This window comes from Corvus cornix, chromosome 1, assembly GCF_000738735.6.
Source record: "Corvus cornix cornix isolate S_Up_H32 chromosome 1, ASM73873v5, whole genome shotgun sequence".
Lineage (NCBI taxonomy): Eukaryota > Metazoa > Chordata > Aves > Passeriformes > Corvidae > Corvus > Corvus cornix.
The window spans coordinates 55863802-55884192 of record NC_046332.1 but is presented as its reverse complement, the minus strand read 5'-3'; the positions used below and the strand labels follow the sequence as shown (position 1 = coordinate 55884192).

Here is a 20391-nt window from a genome sequence, read left to right as displayed (position 1 = left end):
TTATGGTGTTAAACAGCTTCATTTATGTTTCAAGGATTTTTATTTTCACAAAGCCTGTTTTTTCACATTGTTTTTAGTACTGATTACAGTACCTGATGCATACAGCAGGACATCACAGGAAGGAAAGGTGTCCCTGTGTGTACAAGGGGGTTGTCATATGTGGAATGTGTGCACATGCATGTCACTCATTTATTGGGCACATGTGCAGCACTAAGATGTTTCCACAGAAGATACCCTGGAAGTGGTGGTAAGGACTTGTTGGTCTGACTGTTTTAAGTTTGTGGCAAAAGCTTTTATTTGCAGTCAAAGGGAGTATCCTCACCAACGCAAGAGCAGCAGCATGATTAGGTTTTGCTTTTTGCCTTTCTGTGTGCCATAGACAAAAGACATAGACATAGCTGTTTTACAGGGAGGATTTACCATTTATATTGGTGATGGTTTTTCAGTCACCAAGACTGTCTAGCATCAGTTTGTTCTTTCTCGATAGAAAAACTCAGCTGTCCTGTGGAACAAAGGGCTTGTGTGCCTACAGATAGCTTTGAACATCACATAACACCATAGCTTAGCAACACTGGGGTACAGGGAGGCGGAAACATCGGCACAGCACACTGGAATCAAATGGCTGTCTTCTCTCCTGTGGTTTGAGCCTCCCAAAAAGATTTCTTCTTTAAACATTTGCAATTTGAAGCAGGAAAGGAAAAGCTCTCCACACATCTCTATGGGCATTTCCTTGGGGAGTGGACAGATGGGAGCCACTGCATGCATTCCCCAGCACAGGTGGGAGCAAAGGCCTTCCTTGGGCTAGACCTGGAGAGGAGGAGGTTCTGTCTTTTTCAAGATGTATTTTTCACTTTACAGGTAGATGTGCCCTGCTTTGCCTGGCTAGCAGTGGAAAGGCAGATTATTTTCTGTAAATTCTTCTGCTCTATTTCTAAATATCTTATTCCTGCTGCTCCCACTGTCTCTAAGGTTGTTTATTGATACCATGGAGTAATCGCTATAATATTTTATTATTTGATAACTGACTCTAGTGGAAATAAATGTTTTTCTCTCTCTCTTCTCCTTGCCAAGGTATCCTATCCCTAGCACTGATATGCTAAATTTTTCTGCTGCTGTATGTGATATATTAAGCAGGTATTATTAATTAGGTTTGATTTACCAGGAATTAGTAACAGTTTTATTTTTAACTCTTTGATGCCATGGATGTGTCTAACATAACTTCAGTCAAAGAGATTTCAATCAGTTTCTAATTTTTAAACATTTGGACTTTTTTTCAAGATTAACTCATTTCATTAATTACTAAGTTATTCAAGTTCAAGCTATTGAATTAGTAATTGAGAAAATGAAAAAGCTAATTAGTTTCAAGTAAGATTTTTGTTTCCATTACAGGAGACATCCATTCACATTTAGTTTATTGTCAAGTGATGGAAAATTCACGTAATGTGTTTAGATTGTGCATAGCTAAAATACTGAACCATTTAATTGTCTGTTAAACCTTAAGAGAATGATTGGTGGTGCTTCTGTCTCACACAGTGAACTTGAAATACTTTGAAGCTGAACCAGAAGCATCCTGGTACAAGTGAGTAGGGATTTCCAAGGAGAGAAGGGATTTTTAAAAGATAAGAAATTTTCCATGTCCAGTTAAGCTGTCTGCATTTTAATAGAGAGGATTTACAGAACACTATGTGTTCACTTAAGTTTTCATCATCTCCTCAACGTTCTAACACTTGCAGTTGCTATTTTCCACTTTTGTGAACAAGTAAGTATTCTTTGAAAGATCATGCAGAATCATTTTAGTGGTTTGTATGATAAAATATTCAAGATGGATTTGGTGTGGAAAATACACTCTGTGGAGTTCATGAATATTTACACTTAAACCTTTGAGACTTGAAAAATTTAGAGCTGCTGTAAAATTTTCATCCCCACAAAGCCATGTAGCTTTATTTCACTGTAGCTGACAGTCATTTGTAGCACAAAATTAAAGCCTGGCATTTCTTGGTGAAAGTTTTCCACTTTCTGTGCCATACTGCAAGTCTTTCCCAAAAAGCCCTCATTCGTCATGTGCACTTGATGATACATATGGTATTGTAGTGCATGTAATTTTAGTGGGGTGATTTCATTTAAAACACTGTTTTTTGAAGGTATAGGTATGCTGGATTTCCTTTTTTCTGTCCTTTTGTCCATGTACTGGAAGATCATCCAGAAGTTCATTTTGGCAAAGATATGGAAGTATTTCTTGCAGTCAAGTTAGAGACTTTGACCATTTTTGTGCTCTCAGAGTCTTTTGTGTTGTGTACCAATGTGTGATAGCTGAGATGTGCCAAGTGCTTCCCAGATCTTCGTGCTTCCCACTTGGATTGAGACAGAGTAACTTGCTGCTGGGTGCTTTCCTGTGTTGTAAGTGAACTGTTTCTGGCCTATCCAGCTGAATTGTTGTGCTTTCCAATGTGGGTAGGTAGCAATCCTGAAGTGACTGCTGCTTCACAAATTATTAGTGTCACCCTGTATGCTGGGATTGCCATTAAAGTAAGGAATACTGCTGGAATCCAGCAATTGAAAGGATATTGTTTTGGTTTCAGATTAAGTCAGAAAATACACTGAGCATCCTTGTGCACACTTAAGAGAGTGGCTATAGTAGTAGTACTCTCTTTCCAAGTTACTCACCCTTTGGGTTGCAACAGAAGGGCAATCCACAGAGGTTCTTGCTCAGAGAAGCTGTCCGGGAGACAGTGAAAATGCAATCCTGGTGTCTGTCAGCTACACAGGAAAACAAAACTGAGGAGGAGGGGGCTAGGCATCTGCCCCTCATCCTGCCCTGCATGTTTCCTTTTGGAAAATATCCTCAGTCCCACTCAACTTCCACCCTCTTCCTGAATCTCTTGGTCTGGAAGCTTGAGCATGCCACAGAGCTGAGGATTCAGGACCAGAACACACCATGGAAAAGTGCTTTACCACTGGTTCAGCTTACTTGCCTATCCAGAGAACATCAGCTTCACTGACAGTCTGCTATCAGTGAAAATAACCTGGGTTACAGAAACCAGCTACATTTTTTACTAGAGTACAAAACAATATGAGGAAAATTCTCAGCTATAAGAGGGAGAGAAATTTAGAAGTGTATTAGGAAGCCATGCTAATGCCATCTGTTAGGGTTATCGAGGCAGTTTGTTAGTCATTTAGTGTCATAACAGAAAATTGGCCAGGTTGTTGGACAGTTAGACCATTCAGTAGCTCCTGTCTCACAGTGTTGGTAGCATAGAAATTCTCATTTCAATAATACCTCCAGATGCTGATAAACAGCTGTTGAAGACAAGCTTTACATAGTAATTAAAATTAAAGATTTTCAGATCAGCAAGTCTGAAAAATTTGCATTCAGGAATTTCTAAAGGGCTGTCTAAGAAACTATCAAAGTTGCTGTTGATATTTTTAATAATTTTTGAGCACTGCAATTCTGCAAGACTGGAAAAGCAAATGCTGTGCCAATATTTGAAGGATGAATTTGGATGAGCCAGGTATTGAAATATGAAAAACAATAAAATATATGACTTGGAAATCAATCGGTTAAAAATTAAGGGAGAGCAATATAATACTAATCAATGTGGGTGGAGAATAAATGGGTGTTGCCAACTATTTCCCCTTTTTTTTAAAATTAGGATTTGTTCAGCAAAGCAGGTGTTGCTTTCTTCTGTTAAATCCTTCAGTAAGTTTCTTTTGTCATTTAGTAGTAGGATATTTACCATATTGGTTTCTCTGTCATTTAACTATACAGAACTTATCTGCAGGCTTCAAACTGGCAAATGTTAAGCAGAGAATTGTCATTCAGATGTTGCCGTGATTTGGTTATTGGTGCTGTTTTTTCTAGTGAGGTTTTGGAGATGATACAGATGAGAGTACAGTCAGTAGGGCGATACATTGCTGATGCAGAACCATTTGGACAGTTGGTTAGGATAACATTTTATTATCACCAAATACAAAGTTTACATGCCCAGGAATACACTGTAGAGAGCTTGCAGTACTTATGTTTGCAGGAGAGTTAGTGCAGAGGCTCTGATCTATGTATAATACATCATTGACAGCTGAGCACGAGGTCATCGTTCTCTGCGGTGGTCAGTAAAACGAAGTTGGCTGTATCACTGGACGCCTAAATAAGGGAATGCCAAGTGAAGACCTGGTGATCCTGTTCTTAGCTGCACAGCTACCGGGGAAGGATGGTCTGAGAAGGGTACCAGCTTTGAGGCAAGAGAGGTGCCAGAAAATGCCTTTGGTCTGTAAGAGTAGAGCTGAGGTCTAGTGAAGGAGGGGGCTGTACCTTGGCCAGCCAACGCGTGCAAAAATCCAGGAAGCTGCACAGCGGTTTGAATGAGCAGTGTGAGCTACCAGGGCTTCTGACTTGGATGCTGGTGTGCTGATTTTGGCTGGGGTAGAGTTAACTTTCTTCACAGTGGCTGGTATGGGGCTGTGTTTTGGATTTGTGCTGAACACAGGGTTGATAATACAGAGATGATTTTGTTATTGCTGAGCAGAGATTACACAAAGCCAAGGCCTTTTCTGCTTTTTGTACTGCCGCACTGGTGAGGAGGCTCAGGGTGCATGGGAGGTTGGGAGGAGACACAGACAGGACAGGTGACCCAAACTGACCAAAGGGATATTCCAGACCATGTGACATCATGCTCAGTATGTAAAGTGGGGGAAAAAGGAGGAAGAGAGTGGACATTTGGAGTTGATGCCATTTGTCTTCCCAAGTGATTGGTATATGTGATGGGGCCCTGTCTTTATCCCAACCCAGGAGTTATCCAGTTTTTACCCTTCAATTCACTCCCTGATCCTGCTGGTGGGGCAGTGAGTGAGTGGCTGTGTGGGGCTTGTTCGCTGGCTGGTGTTAAACCATGACAGCTGGGAAGCAACAGCTCATCTTCTGACAGCTGAGGAGCTGGAGATATATGTGCCCGCAGCCTGTCCTTACTGCACTTTCATCTTACTGCACTTTTTCCATCTGCTTGGGAACCATACATCCTGAGTGTGGTCTTCATCTCCTTTTTTCCTTGGCACCGCTCACAAGGTGGAGGAGTTGGTAAGCACGTGCTATCAAGTCTGACTGTGAGAGACAATGTCTCAGGAGAGATATTCATGAGCTGGACTTTCTCAGGCCAATAAGAATGATTAAGAAGCTGAAAAATTGGCATAATGGAAGGCTCAAGAAAACATGGTTTATTTTTATTAGGCTTGATAAAGGTGGAGACCACCTAAGTGCTGGGATGGGCAGAAATGCTTTCCTAGCAGGCTCTTCAGCTTAGCAGTCAATGGTCCAACAAGACAGTGGCTGGAAATTGAAGCTGAGTGCAGTCAGACTAGAAGATTAATCCATTAAAATCTCCAAGCCAGTCAATCTCTCTCTCTGAAAACTACAACAATCCAACCCCTATCAGACCATCTACTGCACAATTCTAGTAAATTTCTCTCCTGCCTGTTTATCAACATTGGCTTAAATGTTTCTGCCATATTCTGTTCTTTGATAATGATTGTCAGCAGGATTCCAAGCCGTGTCTCCCCACCATATCTATTATCTCACTGAGAGAACAATTGAAATTACTTTGTGAATTGGCACCAGGGCATTCAGGCAGGGAGGTCAGGGTGAGTATGCATTTGACAGCTAATGATGAAGCTATGGATTATGTAGATGAGCCTGTCCAGAGCTGCACTAACAGGGTACTTTGTACCTGCCAACACATGTTGACCAACTGAGTGTAAGACACTTGGGAAAATGTCTTATTTTCCCTTCTCATCACTGATCTTAGTTAGTCTTTCAGACCTATTTATTTACTTTTTACTATCTCTTTTGAGTAGGTGTTTTTAACAGGAAACTACCACTTTCATGCCTTATTCATCCATTACCTTCTAGGCCAATGGAAATATCAAGGCAGCTATATTTTGGGTATCTTCTCATTGCATCTCTGGTCCTGCAACAAAGGCAGACCTAAGTCTCTGAATTTGAATTTGGTCAATGAGGTCTAATTAGGCTGCAAAGGGAATAAAAACTGTGTTCCCTCACTACAGTCTTGCATCCGGAGGTTTGCATATATCTTTGTGTATTCTGCTAGACTCTCAGGTTGTGTTAAAATCCTTAGGAGAGTCCAGGGAAAGTGGGGCATAAACCTTGGGTTTTGGACAGTGGATGTTCTTAGACAGCAAACAAGTTTAGCTGCAAGGCCGTGTTTGGGAGACTGTGCACAGCCTTGTACTGTGAAGCGATTGGAACATTTTGTCTGGATTTGACTGCAGAAGTCAAATCTGGATCAGTGGTAATTAAAAGAGGGTATTTAACCAAGACATCAAAGATGAGATACCAGAGAAGCTGTGGATTCCCTATCCCTTACAGTGTTAAAGGCCAGGTTGGATGGGGCTTTGAGCAACCTGGTCTAATGGAAGGTGTTCCTGACCATGACGGGGGAGTTGTAACTGTGTGATTTTTAAGGTCCCTTCCAATCCAAACCATTGTGTGATTCTGTGGTAATATTAAGCATAAACATGTTTAATTGGCGTGTTCATTTCCTAAATAGCTGGTGGGTGGGAACTCTCTGCTTTACTGACCCTGATCCTTAAAAATAGTTTGAAAATTGTGCAAGGTGCAGGGAGATTGATAGTGACATTTCAGTGTTTAGGCAGCTGGGTTGGATGGTTCAGATAAATATAGGTTAGCTAGCCTTGAAACCTGTACCATAGAGGTGAGCAGAAAAATTGTTATGGAATTCAAGAGGTAGATAAGATTGGAAATGCAATGAATGCTAGCAAACATGGCTTTATGTAAAGGTTTTCTGGTCAAACAAACTTAATTTTGAAGATTGTGAGTTTAAAGTAACAGCACATTTGAAACCTTCTTAGAGTTTCATATAGCACATAGTCTAGATCCTTGTGATTTCTGATTTATGTCTGAGAAAAAAGCAAGCACACAACAAGATTAAAAACTGACTGACAGTTGTATCAGAAAGGAATTAGTAGTAGGAAGCCACTTGAGTTGTAGTTTGAAGGGCTGCCTCCAGGATTAGCAAGAAGGACAGTGGTGAGAATAACTGCTCATAAAATGTGTTGTGATTGACACAAATGCTGGTCAGACAGTGAATAACTATGACAGGACTGTCATGGTGTGACTGGGATCGCTTAATTCACAGAATCTGTTTTAAAGACAATGCATTTTCACCAAGCCAAAGGCAATTATACACCTAGGAACAGGCAATGCAGAGCACATAGATAAAATGTGAGGCTTAGAAAAGACTCAAAATAGTTGTGTTGGTAATACAATAGCCAGCCAACTCCACAAACCTCCAGAACTCGGTTTTTAGAGACAAATTGATCTTAACCCAGTTTTAGCCATCTAAACATGAAGCAGTCATGGAACACAGACACCGTATGTCCCTTCCCCAAAAATAAACCCCATGACCAAAAACCACCAGAAAATCATTGAATTCTAAAGGAGATGGGACCATTTCTTTTTCTGACAGTCTCCCTTCCTCCCTCTCTCAGCTGAATTCAGAGATTCTGCTGAATAACCTTGAAATGGCTTAAGTGAGGTGAGAGAAATTCCAGCTCCTGTATCTGTTATTTTACCTCCATGTATGGTTTTCATAAAATCAGTACAATAATATTATGTCTGGTTTCTGGTCTCTGTAATCTTAAAACACCATTTCAAGATTGAACAGGATGCAAATAAGAAACCCCAAACTGATTTAAGTACGGCATAAATGTCTTGTGATGAGATAATGCATGAGCTTAAATTGGTTCATTTATTGAAAAGATAATTGAGAAGCAACTTGATTACAATGTATAAGTACTTTCAAAGGGAGAAAACAAGAGGTACTGAAAGGCTCTTTATTATAGTATAGAAAGTCATAAGAAGAACCAGCTGCTAGAAGCTGAAGCCAAATTCTTATTAGAAATTAAGCAGCAATATTAGTACCACTTCAGCCACAAATAAGATACTAGGTTCTGTAAAGAAGAAAGACAATAAAATTTTTCTGTCTGTGATACACAGGACATTAAGCAAATTTGCCAAGTTGTCTCTTTTGACCATTAACGTGGGAATCCACAAAATCAGAAGTGTTTTAATACAAATTTTCTGTTTCATTCAAACCTATCTGAAAAAATAATGGCATTCTTACTGCTTTCGAGGATTTTGAATCAATCCAAGAAATTTTAGATTAAATAATTTTAAAATACATGATGTCAAAGTCATTGTTCCTGCCATTATTCAGAGTGAGCAGACTTAGATGTGCAGATGTAGTAATATTTCAGTTTGTAAGGTGATAGGAAAACCAGAGGTGTCTCAGAGGGCCTTGGGTTGCTTGGGCATCAGTATTTCTAAGCATTTCTGTCATCTTCTGTGACATTGCCAGCAGAAGGTGACAATGACAGTGTAGTGCCCTTGGAAGGACATTTTAACAGTGAGAGCTAATCAAGCCTTTAAAACTCATCCTTTCTTGTAATGCAAGGCTGTTCCAGAGGTGTTTGTTTAACACATAGTGCACTGGTTATGCCCAAAAGAGACGGATAAATTAACATGCACTCCTCCCAAATCCACACATTATGCACTAGAATATTGTAGTGGAACTGCAGGTGTTGCCCACCATGACTTCTCTCTTCATTTCTGCATCAAGTTGCATTTAATTTTTTGGGTTTTACCTACCTCTATGGTGTAGGCTGATGCTGCTCTGTTAGTCATCATTGCTTTAGGCAAAAGGTGGTCACGTAGGGTAACAAAGTGACTGCATCACAGGGGTGAATGTACAGAGAGGAGTATTACCTAAATACTTGTATGTAGTGTCCTAGATTACTAACTGAAAGCTTTGACTTCTTCTCCCTGAGTGTTACCATATGTTGTATTACTACTTTTTTGCATTGCGTTCCTTTAGTGAACTTTTTTTTAAATTGTAGCAAGAGGAAAATGTGGTACTCTTTTCCTGAGAATAAGAATAGAATTAGCTTTTGTTTTATCTTCCACTAATTTTGGATACTTTGGTTATTGGGTTCTCTCTGTAGATTTTTTTTCATAGTCACTGACTGTATTAATTACCCATTTAGAGAAAATGGTTCCTAGATAATCTGAGTGTGACATCTAGAGAAAGGAGTTGCAATCTCTTATTTAAACTTTGATCTCTGTGTTTCATTCTTAATATGTAAAACATCTGAAGGCAAAACAAGGAAGTCTAGGGTATACCAGCTATGCAAACATGTTTTTCCTGCTTATTTCTTGGGGTGTCTAAATAGCAGAGATTTTAGAACTCGATTTGAGAACTTAGAATTATGTTATATTTAGTAAATTCTTGATTAGTGAAAAATAATTCAAATGTTGACCATCTTGGTGGATCTTACTTTAATGCCCAGTTTTGCTTTGTTTTCTTTTCATTCTAGATAAACTTGCCTTGGAAGGAATAGTGGTGCAACGTGCTGAATGCAGACCTGCGGCTAGTGAAAATTATATGAAACTGAAAAGGTAGGAGTATTTCATGACAAATTATATGTGATATCTGACTTCAATGCTTTTATTATTGCCTTATTAGGGAAGGATGATTTTAGTATTATCATGGTCTTACACCAGGTTTACACAGAATCAGAACTGATCTTGCTTTTGGGGTGGATTTACTGTAGGGAGGGAATGAAGGCTGTTGTGGGAGTTGGATCTCCCTCTGATTTTGTCTGGTGGGATGATGCAGACTTCTGCATCCCATCATATGCAAAGCTTTTATTTGAGCACATGTACCTTTTCATATCTGAATATATGACTGTATTCAAATGTGATTGAAGCTGAATTTCCCAAGGACTTAAGGGATTACATTGGACTGCTCAGGACACACATCTTGAGTACGAGTTTCTGTGGATCACCCAAGTTTAATTCCACTTAACACTGTGCCGTGTTAGACAAAAAGGAACTCTGAAAAGACATTTAAAATGTCCAAAATAGGAAAGAGTTTCTGGAGAAGTGCTGGACCTGAACTGGCATGCTTCTTAGAAAAGGTAGTGACTGAAAATACCATAAGTGGCATGGAAACCACAACACACACATTTAACAGGATCATTTAGTGACTTCTGAAAATTTAAGTGAATACATCTAGAATTTACCATGTGATTCATATATCTTACGGGTAATTAACTTGATGATGTTCTCTAGTAATCAGATTTGGGATTGAATTGTGCCTTATATTGAGTGCATATTTTATATATTTTAAGCATGTGTGTTTTCATTAAATCACCCTTTTGTACTGTGAGTTTGTTGTAAATAAAGAAATTCAAAGCAGGAAATGTCATGAAGAGAATCGTCCGTGACTGGTTTTAGAATTATCAAAAGAAACACAGAAAATGCAAAGTGACGTTTTTCTCCATTGCCTGATCTGGTTTCTATGTATGATATACATTTTCACTATCTTATATTTTATTAACCTTCTCTGTCATCTAAATTGCTCCAGTATTTCCTTACGGAGTTCATTCAGTTTTGACATTTTATGTTCTAGATGTTGGCAAATCAGTACCATAAGTTTGTTCCTGTACAGTGAACTGCTTCAGTTCAGATGGAGTTCTGTGATTGCTATCATGGTTTTTGTCATGAGTGGGAAATGGAGTACGAGGCAAATGTAATATTAGAGAAAAGGACTCATTTCAATCTGGCAGTTTTAAATATACATGAATGTAAGATGTATTTGCTTCATAACTGGTCTAATCACAGGTTTCCTGATCCCAGTGCTTTTTTGCATTTTGTACATAGTTGATCAGATAAGCTTCTTCTGGTAAGGCCACAGCAGGAGACTGAAACAGAACTGATAGCTTTAATTAAGTACTACCCAAACTTTGAATTTTTCAGCATTCTACTTTCTGTCACGCATGCATGGATGTAGCCCCTCCTGGTCTTCAATTTTGTCATGTTCTACTCCTATAGGAGCAACTGAAGTACAAACACAAAAGCAGATTTTGTCTCTTAAAAACACTGACAGGTGAAAACAATGGTACCATTGCTTTTTCCTTCCCCTAGAAAAATTGTCAGGCTGTGTATTCCTACTTTCTAACTTTAAATGTTGTTAGAAATTGTTTGCCTTCTACCAAGAAGTCAAAAAAAATAGTCTGATCTGTTGGGAATCAGCATGAGATTTAGCACATCTAGCAGTCACAGTCTTAGAAGAAATTGGTTTATGTCCAGATACTGTAGCTGGTATTTGAGTAGTAGGATCTAACTTTTCACTCCCACCCTTATGCTCTCCCACCCTCAAAGTGCTCCAGTCTGTATTTGTGCATAAAAAAAGGTGACAGCATTAAAGATAAAACACATACATTATAGAGTTGTGTTATATTAAAACATTTTGTTCATTTTTCTATTTACTGTTGTGCTTTATATGAGAGAGACTCTTCGAAGTGGGAATTTATAATATTGATAAAACAGCAAGTCTATTGTGTAGGCTTTAAGAGCTATAGTGCTAAGTTGAGTTGGGAAGGAAATAAAATTAAAAGATAAATGCAGTTGCTTCAAACGTTTTAAGATCTAGAAAATGAAGCTGCACACTCTGAAAAGCTGTAATCACTTTTTTCTGAGGGCTGTCAGTAACCAAAAGGGATTATATACTTCCTGGCATTAAGTGCAGATACGGATCCTGTCTATTTTACCATCTGCATCTGGGTCAAGGAGATTGGCTGATGGGTGCATGGCGTGGCATTGATTTCCCTGCTGCTCTGTAGAGTTTCAGTGTGAGGACAAAGCGATGGTCTTGTGATGTGCTTGCCATTGCCAGCAGTTAAGTGGGAGATAAGCCTGACCTATGGGTTTAAGGATGGATGGTGAAAGTACAGAAACTGGTGGCATGTGTGAGTGAAAGTGTTAACAAATGTAGTAGTCCTGAGGGTTTTTTCCCCAAGGAGAAGCTTTTGATTTGATTACAGAAAGGGTGGAGATGGCTGATGTTCACATGTTGAATACAAGGTACAAATGTGTGTCTAGGGATAACTACTCAGGTAAAACAGAGGTTGTATGACTTTCACTTGGTATATTCTGTTTTGCAAGTTTTGTTGTTGGGAGATTTATTTAAATTTTTTCAGTTTTCCTGAACTTCACATCCTAGGCGGGAGACAACTACCATGAAACTCCTGCTATCCTGCACTAGTAAAGCTTTGTGCTATTGAACTTCCTACAATTTCTTATTAGCAGTGTATTTCTTCTTTGTAGCACCTTAACGATTGGCTGTACATTTGCAGTTATTGCAGCTAGCTGGAAAATAATATGTGGTTTCCAAGCACCTGTCATGATTTCTGTCTTGTGGGAGTGGATCTCATGATCCCATTTAAAAATATTTGGTCTGTGTGGGGGAAAAAAGTAGGCAGACCATTCCTAACTGCAGTCAGCTTTGCTGTGCAGTGGTCACAGAAAATACTGTGCCTACACTACTCTACGATAGTTCTCTTCCTGCCCCATGGAGCCTGTCAAGATAATGGGAGCACATGTGAACTGTTGTAGCAGTGTGTGTGTCACAGGTGGGGTCACACACATGGCTCATTGTGCAGCACACTATTTGCACCAGGCTTGTGGCCCCACCATCCATGTCATCCAGGTAGGCTGCCTTCTGTCAGACTGCCTTATGCAGGCTCCACATCCTCCCTAGCCAGTCCCACACGAACTAGACTATTTTTGTACTGGAGTTAACTTTCCACCATGAAGATACATTATCTGTGCCTTAATTTTATGTTTCCGAGGCTTAAGAGATTTTAATTTCATTATCCCAGTGTTTAACCACCTTGGGATTAATGACCCTGCCAAAGAGAGAGATCTTCCAAGGGGCTTGTCTGCAAACATGGGAAACATGGGGCACAGGAAGAGAGGAGTTCCCCAGACATTCAGGATCCCTTCAGGCTCCAGATGACTTGAGAAGAGATGAGAATAAGATTTTGATACTCCTAATTTTCCTAAGGGAAAATGGAGGACTGGCATGCACCCCATCTCAGATTCTTTCTGCCAAATTACCTGTTTCCGTCCTTGCACTGGTCCTCATGTGCATTCTCTTCATTCCTCTGATCATAGCAAACTCTCTTCCCCAATTCTTTCTCAGGCCCCCTTTCCCATTTCTGCTTCTCCATTTCCTCACAGAAAAAAAATATTTTCAAAATTATTTGGAACACATCATTATCTTATACATTTCATTTTAAGGTAACGTTAAGAAGAAAAAAAATCTCTGAGAGCGACTTCTGCAAAGCTCCGATTCAGACTGACCTTGTCAAGTTGAGTGGCTACAGAAAGGTCTCCAGGACTGCTCAGGTCCTCTGCACTGGGCTGGCTGGGCACCAGCCTCGCAGTTCTCAGAGGGGGTTTTGAAGGCGCATGTGAAGGGCAGCTCAAGCAATTGATGAACTGTGTAAAGTGTTGGTAGCACTTCAACAACAGTGGAGAATGGCAGGCAAAAAGGGATAAATTCAGAGCCCTTGTTTCATTTTCAAATGTGATGCTGAAATGCTGATCACTTTTCAAAATGGATTTTGGAAGACTCTGGTTTGGCTATACCTAATCTGAATTACTGAAGTCTCGTAAACTGTACGCCAAGTGAAGAAAAGAAAGGAGTCCTAGGATTACCAAAAGCCTAGGAGAGCCAACATTTAACGATGCAGCAAGGCTGGTAATCCCTATAGTTCTCTTAAGTAATTTAAAAATATGTCTTGAAGTATCATTAGTGAAATTGTGATTGCCAGTATGATAGCTTGTAACAAGGCTGCAAGAATTTTGTGTATCTTCTTGCATTTTCTTATAAGAGTTTCCTACAGAGTATAATGAAAGTCCTTAGAAAAAGCTGCTGGAAGAAATGTGCGTAATAGGCTTTCAGGAGTAATGGGTTGTAAAACATTCTAGAATAATTAATGAATTTCCACATTTGAAAAGTCACATTTCTTTACAACCATATTACAGAGGCCTCTAGAAGTCCTGAAGGTTGGTGGTCTGGGTCAAGCAAGTGAAATTAAATTAGTGCAGATGAGTTGCTCACCTTTTCTAAAGTACTGAGAGAGTATTGACTGACTGACAGTTCAGTATATTGCTGAAAATGAGCATAATGCCAGGGGTTTGGGTTGGTGGTTTTTTTGGTTTTTTTTTTTGGTTGGTTGGTTTTTTTTTGGTTTTGGTTTTTTTTTTTGGGGGGGGGGAGGTTGTTGGGTTTTTTTTGCCCCCCAACAAATACTCCTTACTAGCAGAAGAAAATGAGTAATTTTGCCACCATGCCACTTCATATGTATTCTTGTAGATATGCTTAGTTGGCTAAGAATTCCTTTCCAAAATAAATACGTATGCATACATTTGTGCATTTTCCACAAAGGCTGACATGCTGCACAAATGCTGCTCAGTTTGTTTGAGGTGGGAAGCCAATTTTATGCAGTACTGAGATTGCATCTGTGTGTCAGTCAATGCGACCTTGATTTTTCAAGTATTGAAGATCAATGTCTCTGGCTTGAAGTAAGATTCATCATAGTACAAAAATACATTCCCAAGATGTTTTGAGTTATTCATCAAGTACAAAAAACATTTTTTTTTTCATATGCTAAAGTATTTCCAATCACAAGTTTTCCTGAGGAGTTATATAGTTTGTAGAAAATTAATGTTAATCATGTTCATATAGGTTAAGATGTACTGTTCAAATATGTATTTATATTATTCTTGTGTTCCTGGACACCCACCAGTTTTTACAAATCAAGCAAGTAACACTCTAATTGTGAACAATTGGACTGCAAAGTAACAGGCACACTAGTACTTCAATATCTTTGTCCATTTTTGATCAATTTTTCACATTTTTTTAACAGAGTAGTGGAGAGAAGCAAGTAAGAAAAACAGGGTTTAAGTGAGATGAGCTCAGCAGCACAGAGTTGTTATTCCTCATTGCAGAGGTTGGGATGTTGCTTTTGTTTGTTTGCTGTACATTTTTTTGTGATCTTAGGATCTTTTCTCTGTCTCTTGTCCTTTTCATTTTGTCTGTCATTTTTTGTTGTTCTTACAAGTGCTGTTCTGAGACTGGATTTTAATAGGTCTTTTATATTACCATGCTTTTATGTTCAGTGATATGAAAAAGGTTGTAATTCTGGTCGCTGCTTCCAGCCATTATAATAATGCTAATAAATAAGGCATAGCCTACTGTTGATAATGCAGCAGGTATTTTATTGTGTTTCTCTTAAATCTGAAGCTGGATGCAGAAGGTTAATATGTTCTTCTTACGCCATTGCTGTCTTCAGCTTCTAGCAGCCAAGTGTATATGGGCTAATCTGAGAGGGTTGTGGGGGGGGGGGCGGAAAGAGGCATAAAACATTCCTTTCTTCTTTTTTTTTAATACACTTTCTAGCATATGAATTATATTGGTTATGGAAACTGATACTTTCTTAAATTTGGGGAGAGACCATTGATCTGATCACTGGATCTCAGTTTTCTTTTTTTTGTAAATGCCTGGAGACAGGATAAAAAAAGTAGGCTTTGCTGGCTAACTTATGATTCTCTTTTTGTTTTACCTTAAAATGGCTTCATTACAGCATGACATGAAATTTGCCTTATTTCTGTTTTTTAAATATCATCATTTTCTGGTGAGAGTCACAGAATGGTTGAGGTGGGAAGGGACCTCTGGGTTCATCTGGTCCAAACACCCCTGCTCAATTAGGGCCACCTAGAGCTGGTTGCCCAAGATTGTGTCCAGATTCCCCTGCATTTCTCTGGAACTGAAATAGTTTCTGAATAGAGAGCACAGTGAATGTATTCTATGCCTTTTTAGAAAGGTATGTTGTTGATAGAAGCCTAGAATGAAGGTCATTTTCAGAAAGAAGAGAAATGCTTTGTGATGAATATTTAAGAAGAGTTTATGGCAAATACTCCATGAATTTTTCCTTATACCTTGGGGAAGGAAATCAATAGTTGTAATTGTAGAGTTGTCATTCTCCTGGGTTTTTTTGACACAAAGTTCATGAAACAGAAGCATTGCATTTAAGAACATATCTAGTTTGCCTTTATGGTAATTAACAAAATAGCATCCATTTCCTTTCTATCTGCTGAAAGCAGTGAGGCTAAAAATAGTCATCCTGGAGTATGTTCAGGCTTCAGTCGTAGCCAGCTTCTTCAAGGCTGGAAAAAAGCCTCACTCAGTACCAGTGCTCAGCACCAGAAGTTCTGGATATTTATAATTCTAGTCCTTAATGTCAGCAGCACAGATTCCTTCTCTTGAAACCAGAGTCCTTGGTGTCGTACAATGCTGGAGGTCTTTTAACCTTACTGTTTACCAGGGCAACAATAATTACAAAGATTATAATTACAGCAGATTCTGCTGTGAAGGTGCTTTCCAGATTTCAGCGAGGGACTTGTTTAATACATAGGAACATCCTTCCTCTTCCCAGGGTAGGACATTCCTTTTCATCTTCTTTTCCATCTGTAATATGAAAGTCACACTATAGTGGGTGAAAAGCTGAGAGCTCAGTTTTAACTACCATGACTGATCTGGTGTTACTGATATAAGTAAAAAAGGTCATTTCCACATCAGTGTCATGATTTTCTCTACTACAGAGCAGAACTCACTGAAGTTCATGGATCTCTTCCTGACCACCATTCCAAATGCTGTAGTCATGTTGAGCACTGCCAGTGTTCTGGGTTCTGCAAAACTGCTTTGGCAATACCAGGCTGACAAGCTCAAATTTTCACAATATGTAGAATGTCAGCACCATACCACATCTTCTATTTTTAAGCCACTTTGTTCACATACTACTGATGATATTTTGAGTTTGTAACAGATCAGTAGACTGGTATCGTCCAACAGTTCCCTGCTGCCAAGGAGCTCCAAAAATTCTATGATATCATTGAGTGCTAAAAGTTACCTGGTGCAGAATCAAAGACTAGAATCATCAGGTGGCAAGTTCTGTTGCTGATGTATTGATTTCCTGGCTTATCAAAACATTCCTGAAATTCATGAAGCTACAAGAAGGCACTGAAACAACGGTCTGAAAGGTGGCAGGGTACATACGAGTCCCTCCAAATAGCACCTGTTACTTGGGATGTCACCAAGTTCAAGGAAATTCATAGATGACAAACCATCCATCCTCTGTTTCTGGTTTTTTTTTGAAGGAATGTCTGTCTGTAGGACTCCAGTGCTTCTTAAGTTGGGTTTCCCTGTGATCAGTGGGTGATTTAATTCCTGAAGACATGGCAGTATTCCAGTGGGAGCTTAACTCCTAGAGTGCCATAGGACCAGCTACACCATGAGGGAAGGCAGTGAAGGTGTCTCCTGTGCTTCTCAAAGCCTCTGTGGGTGGAAAAGATGCCAGCTTTAGAAATTAATCACAGCATTGCATTTTATGGAAGACTCATTCTCTAAATGCCTCAGATATTAATACAAGATACTGTAGCACTAAAACAATCAGTTAGTACTCAGGCACAATCCTGAAATGTTTTCCAAAAGACAGGATATTTTGCAGCCACCTGCTAATGCTTGAGTGAGGGATGTTTTTAAAGAGCCTAGGAGTTGAATTCAAATTAATGCCATAAAATGGAAAAGAATAGTAAATCACTTTCTTTTGCTTTAAATGAGAGATATAATGTAAAATTCTTTGAAATTCATTAGTCTATGTAAACTCACTTTTTTTTTCTCTTGACACATCTGGAGAGAAAAAAATGGGATTGCCAGTATTAGAAGCCAACAAATTATACTGAAGTTGCAAATAGAGTGAAGGAACTTTAAAATCATAGGGGGCTTACTTACATTTCAAATCAAGTGCGAATCATTTTCAGTAATATTTTTTACAAAAGCTCTTCTACAGACTGTTACTTCCCACAGCTTGAAAGAAGGAGAAATTAATACAAAGGAACACTGCCTGAAATATTTCTTAAATACATTCATGTGCATGCACAAATTTAACAATTTCATATAAAAACAATGGCTCTCAAATTCTTTGTTCTTTCCATGCCTTCATTTAAATAAAGATATATCTATTTATGGCCTTAAGAAAAATATATGCTGCTATTTTAATTCTGTTACCATTGCAAGACTGACATGATTGTGAGAGAATGAGGTGGTTTCTCTTTGAAATGGTGTTTTATCTACAGAATGTGACTTAAATGTCAGTTCTAGTGATGTGTAAATTGTGAAAATATTCCTTCCTTTCAAGTCTGTATTGAGTTTGAAATTTGCAAGCTGCTTTGTGCTTCTTAATGGAATACACTTTTTAACTGAACCTTGTATACAATAATTGCACAATTCCTGAAGTCTGTTGTGATGTTTTTGCTAGACTGTTGCCTCCTTTGTTTGCCGTCAGTAGATTTGGCTGGGATTTAATCATTGTCATTTTGGTATCTGTGATACTTCACTGAAAATTTTGCACTGTACACTAAGCCAGTACCACCATTAGGACTCAACACAAATGCCTCTGCACTAGTAGAAAGAGTATTACAAATCAAATCTTGCTGTATGTTTGTTGAATAGTACAGTGAAACTGTTGTATGACTGATGTGTTTTATCCATACCTGAGATTGAAATGAGAAGTTTTTTCTGAGCTAACCTTGTACCTTGAATGCTGTGATGTACCCCAATAGGAAAACATGAAGAGTGCTTATGGACTCTGCTGCTCAGTTCCTCCCCTGCTGGCCCTGGCAGAAAGCTGAAACTGAGGCAGCCTTGTGACAAATGCCTGTGACCATTAGGGTTTTAGGATCATTGTTACTTTAGTTGATAATTTTGTAAAAGTTTATTCTGTAGTATGTCTTACGTAGAACACATAGATGTATGATAATATGCAGGGTCCTGCACCTGGGGCAGGGCAATTCGTGGTATCAATGCAAAGTAGGTGATTGAGGGCAGTCTGGTAGAGAAGGACTTGAGAATATTGGTAGGTGAAAAACTGGACATGAGCTGGCAATGTGGGCTCACAGCCCAGAGAGCCTCTTACACAGGAGTTGTAAAGATCTGTTTTCCCTTGGAGTGCTGTGTTCCAGGTGACTGCTCTGTGCTTTCCCAATGCCTCACAAGAAGCCTGAAATGTCCAAACACAAAATCAAAATAGATAGTGCCTCACCTGAGAGTTGTCAGCTTCTCCTGTTTCAGGTGCTTGCAAGCCACAAGTTTGAAAGCAAGGTAGTGAGATTTAGAGAGATTATATGCTGGTATTTGAAATTAAAGTTTCCAACAGAGTGTAATTAATATAGCAAAACCACTAAATGGAAATGATTTAAAAAATGTGCCCATCTTCACCCAAGTTTCTGGCACACCACAAGGCTGATAATGTTCTGCACTAGAAGTGACTCTGCATGCCTGAATTAATATCCTATTGATATCCAAATGTATTGTATATATGTCACCTGCTCCATCAAAATTCTTTAATTTTCTTCTCTTTGGGATCCATTGTCTCTGCTAGGGTGTTGTAACATAAGCTATCAAAAGCCATTTATAGTTGAGCCATCTCTGAACAGTTTAGAAACCCAATGTGTGCAAAGACCAGAAGTTAGAAGGTGGAGGAGGGCAGTAGTGAAACCTGCAGCAGCAGACTGACTGGATTTGGGGTGTTTTGGAGGGCAGACTGACTTTTTTTTCAGTTGATCACTGTGTATGTCTTCTTCCATCCCCTACCTTTCCTTCCCTTCTCTCATCCAGGGTACTTTTCTGACTCAAACTTTAAGTGTGCTGGATGCTTCTGGTGTTGTCAAGCACTGTAAAATATTTGCTGGTAGAGGTTTAGGGTGGCCCTTTCTGACTCAGGTGAAGTTGAAAGTTTATCCAGGAGTTGTCTTCAGCAGCAGCTTAAAAATATAAAGAAATTTAAATCTGTGCTCAACTCATACAGTGTATTCTATTGATAATTTATGTTTGATTTTCCAAATGCCAAAGATAGCAAACCTCATGCTTTATTAATGTATTAGTCCATCCTGACAGACAGTTCACAGAATTAATTCTGCAAGTCCAAAAAGACCTGCTAGAAGTTAACTGGTACAGTACCATCTTGCAGGTCTTGGACACACTGAAACAGTAACTGAGAAAAGTGTGAACAGACTGGGTCCTAACCAAAGTTAATGCCAATGACGTCTCTATGTTGGGTTTTTGAACAGGTCTGTATTTTTGCAGGAATATCTGACTAACCCTTTTCTTAATGATAGTGGCAGAATCAGGAGGAACTGTACCCTGCGACTTGTAAGAGAAATGTGAATTACTGCCCTGCTGTTCCCTCAGACTGTGTGTGTGTGCTTGAGTGCTGACTGAGACCTTGCCGAGGAGGAAGATAAAGAAGTAGTAGTAATGAATTAGACAGAAACAGCTCACCAAAGAGCTTTCCTCTGTTCCTTCTGCTCTTGGATTGTATTCAGTTCTGAAGTTTTGTGCTGCATTCCCAATAATAGGCATGGGGAAAGTGGGGATTTTACATTTCTGTTTATAACAT

The 20391-nt window shown here is 39.1% G+C and overlaps 1 protein-coding gene across 1 annotated transcript in view; it reads left to right on the top strand.

Moving 5' to 3' along the window:
- Positions 1-20391, top strand: part of GTF2F2 (general transcription factor IIF subunit 2) — an 80690-nt gene that overhangs the window by 28818 nt on the left and 31481 nt on the right. Inside the window, exon 6 of the mRNA XM_039567819.1 lies at positions 9400-9481. Within this exon, the coding sequence (XP_039423753.1) occupies positions 9400-9481 (82 nt within the window). The remainder of the gene's footprint in view (positions 1-9399; positions 9482-20391) is intronic.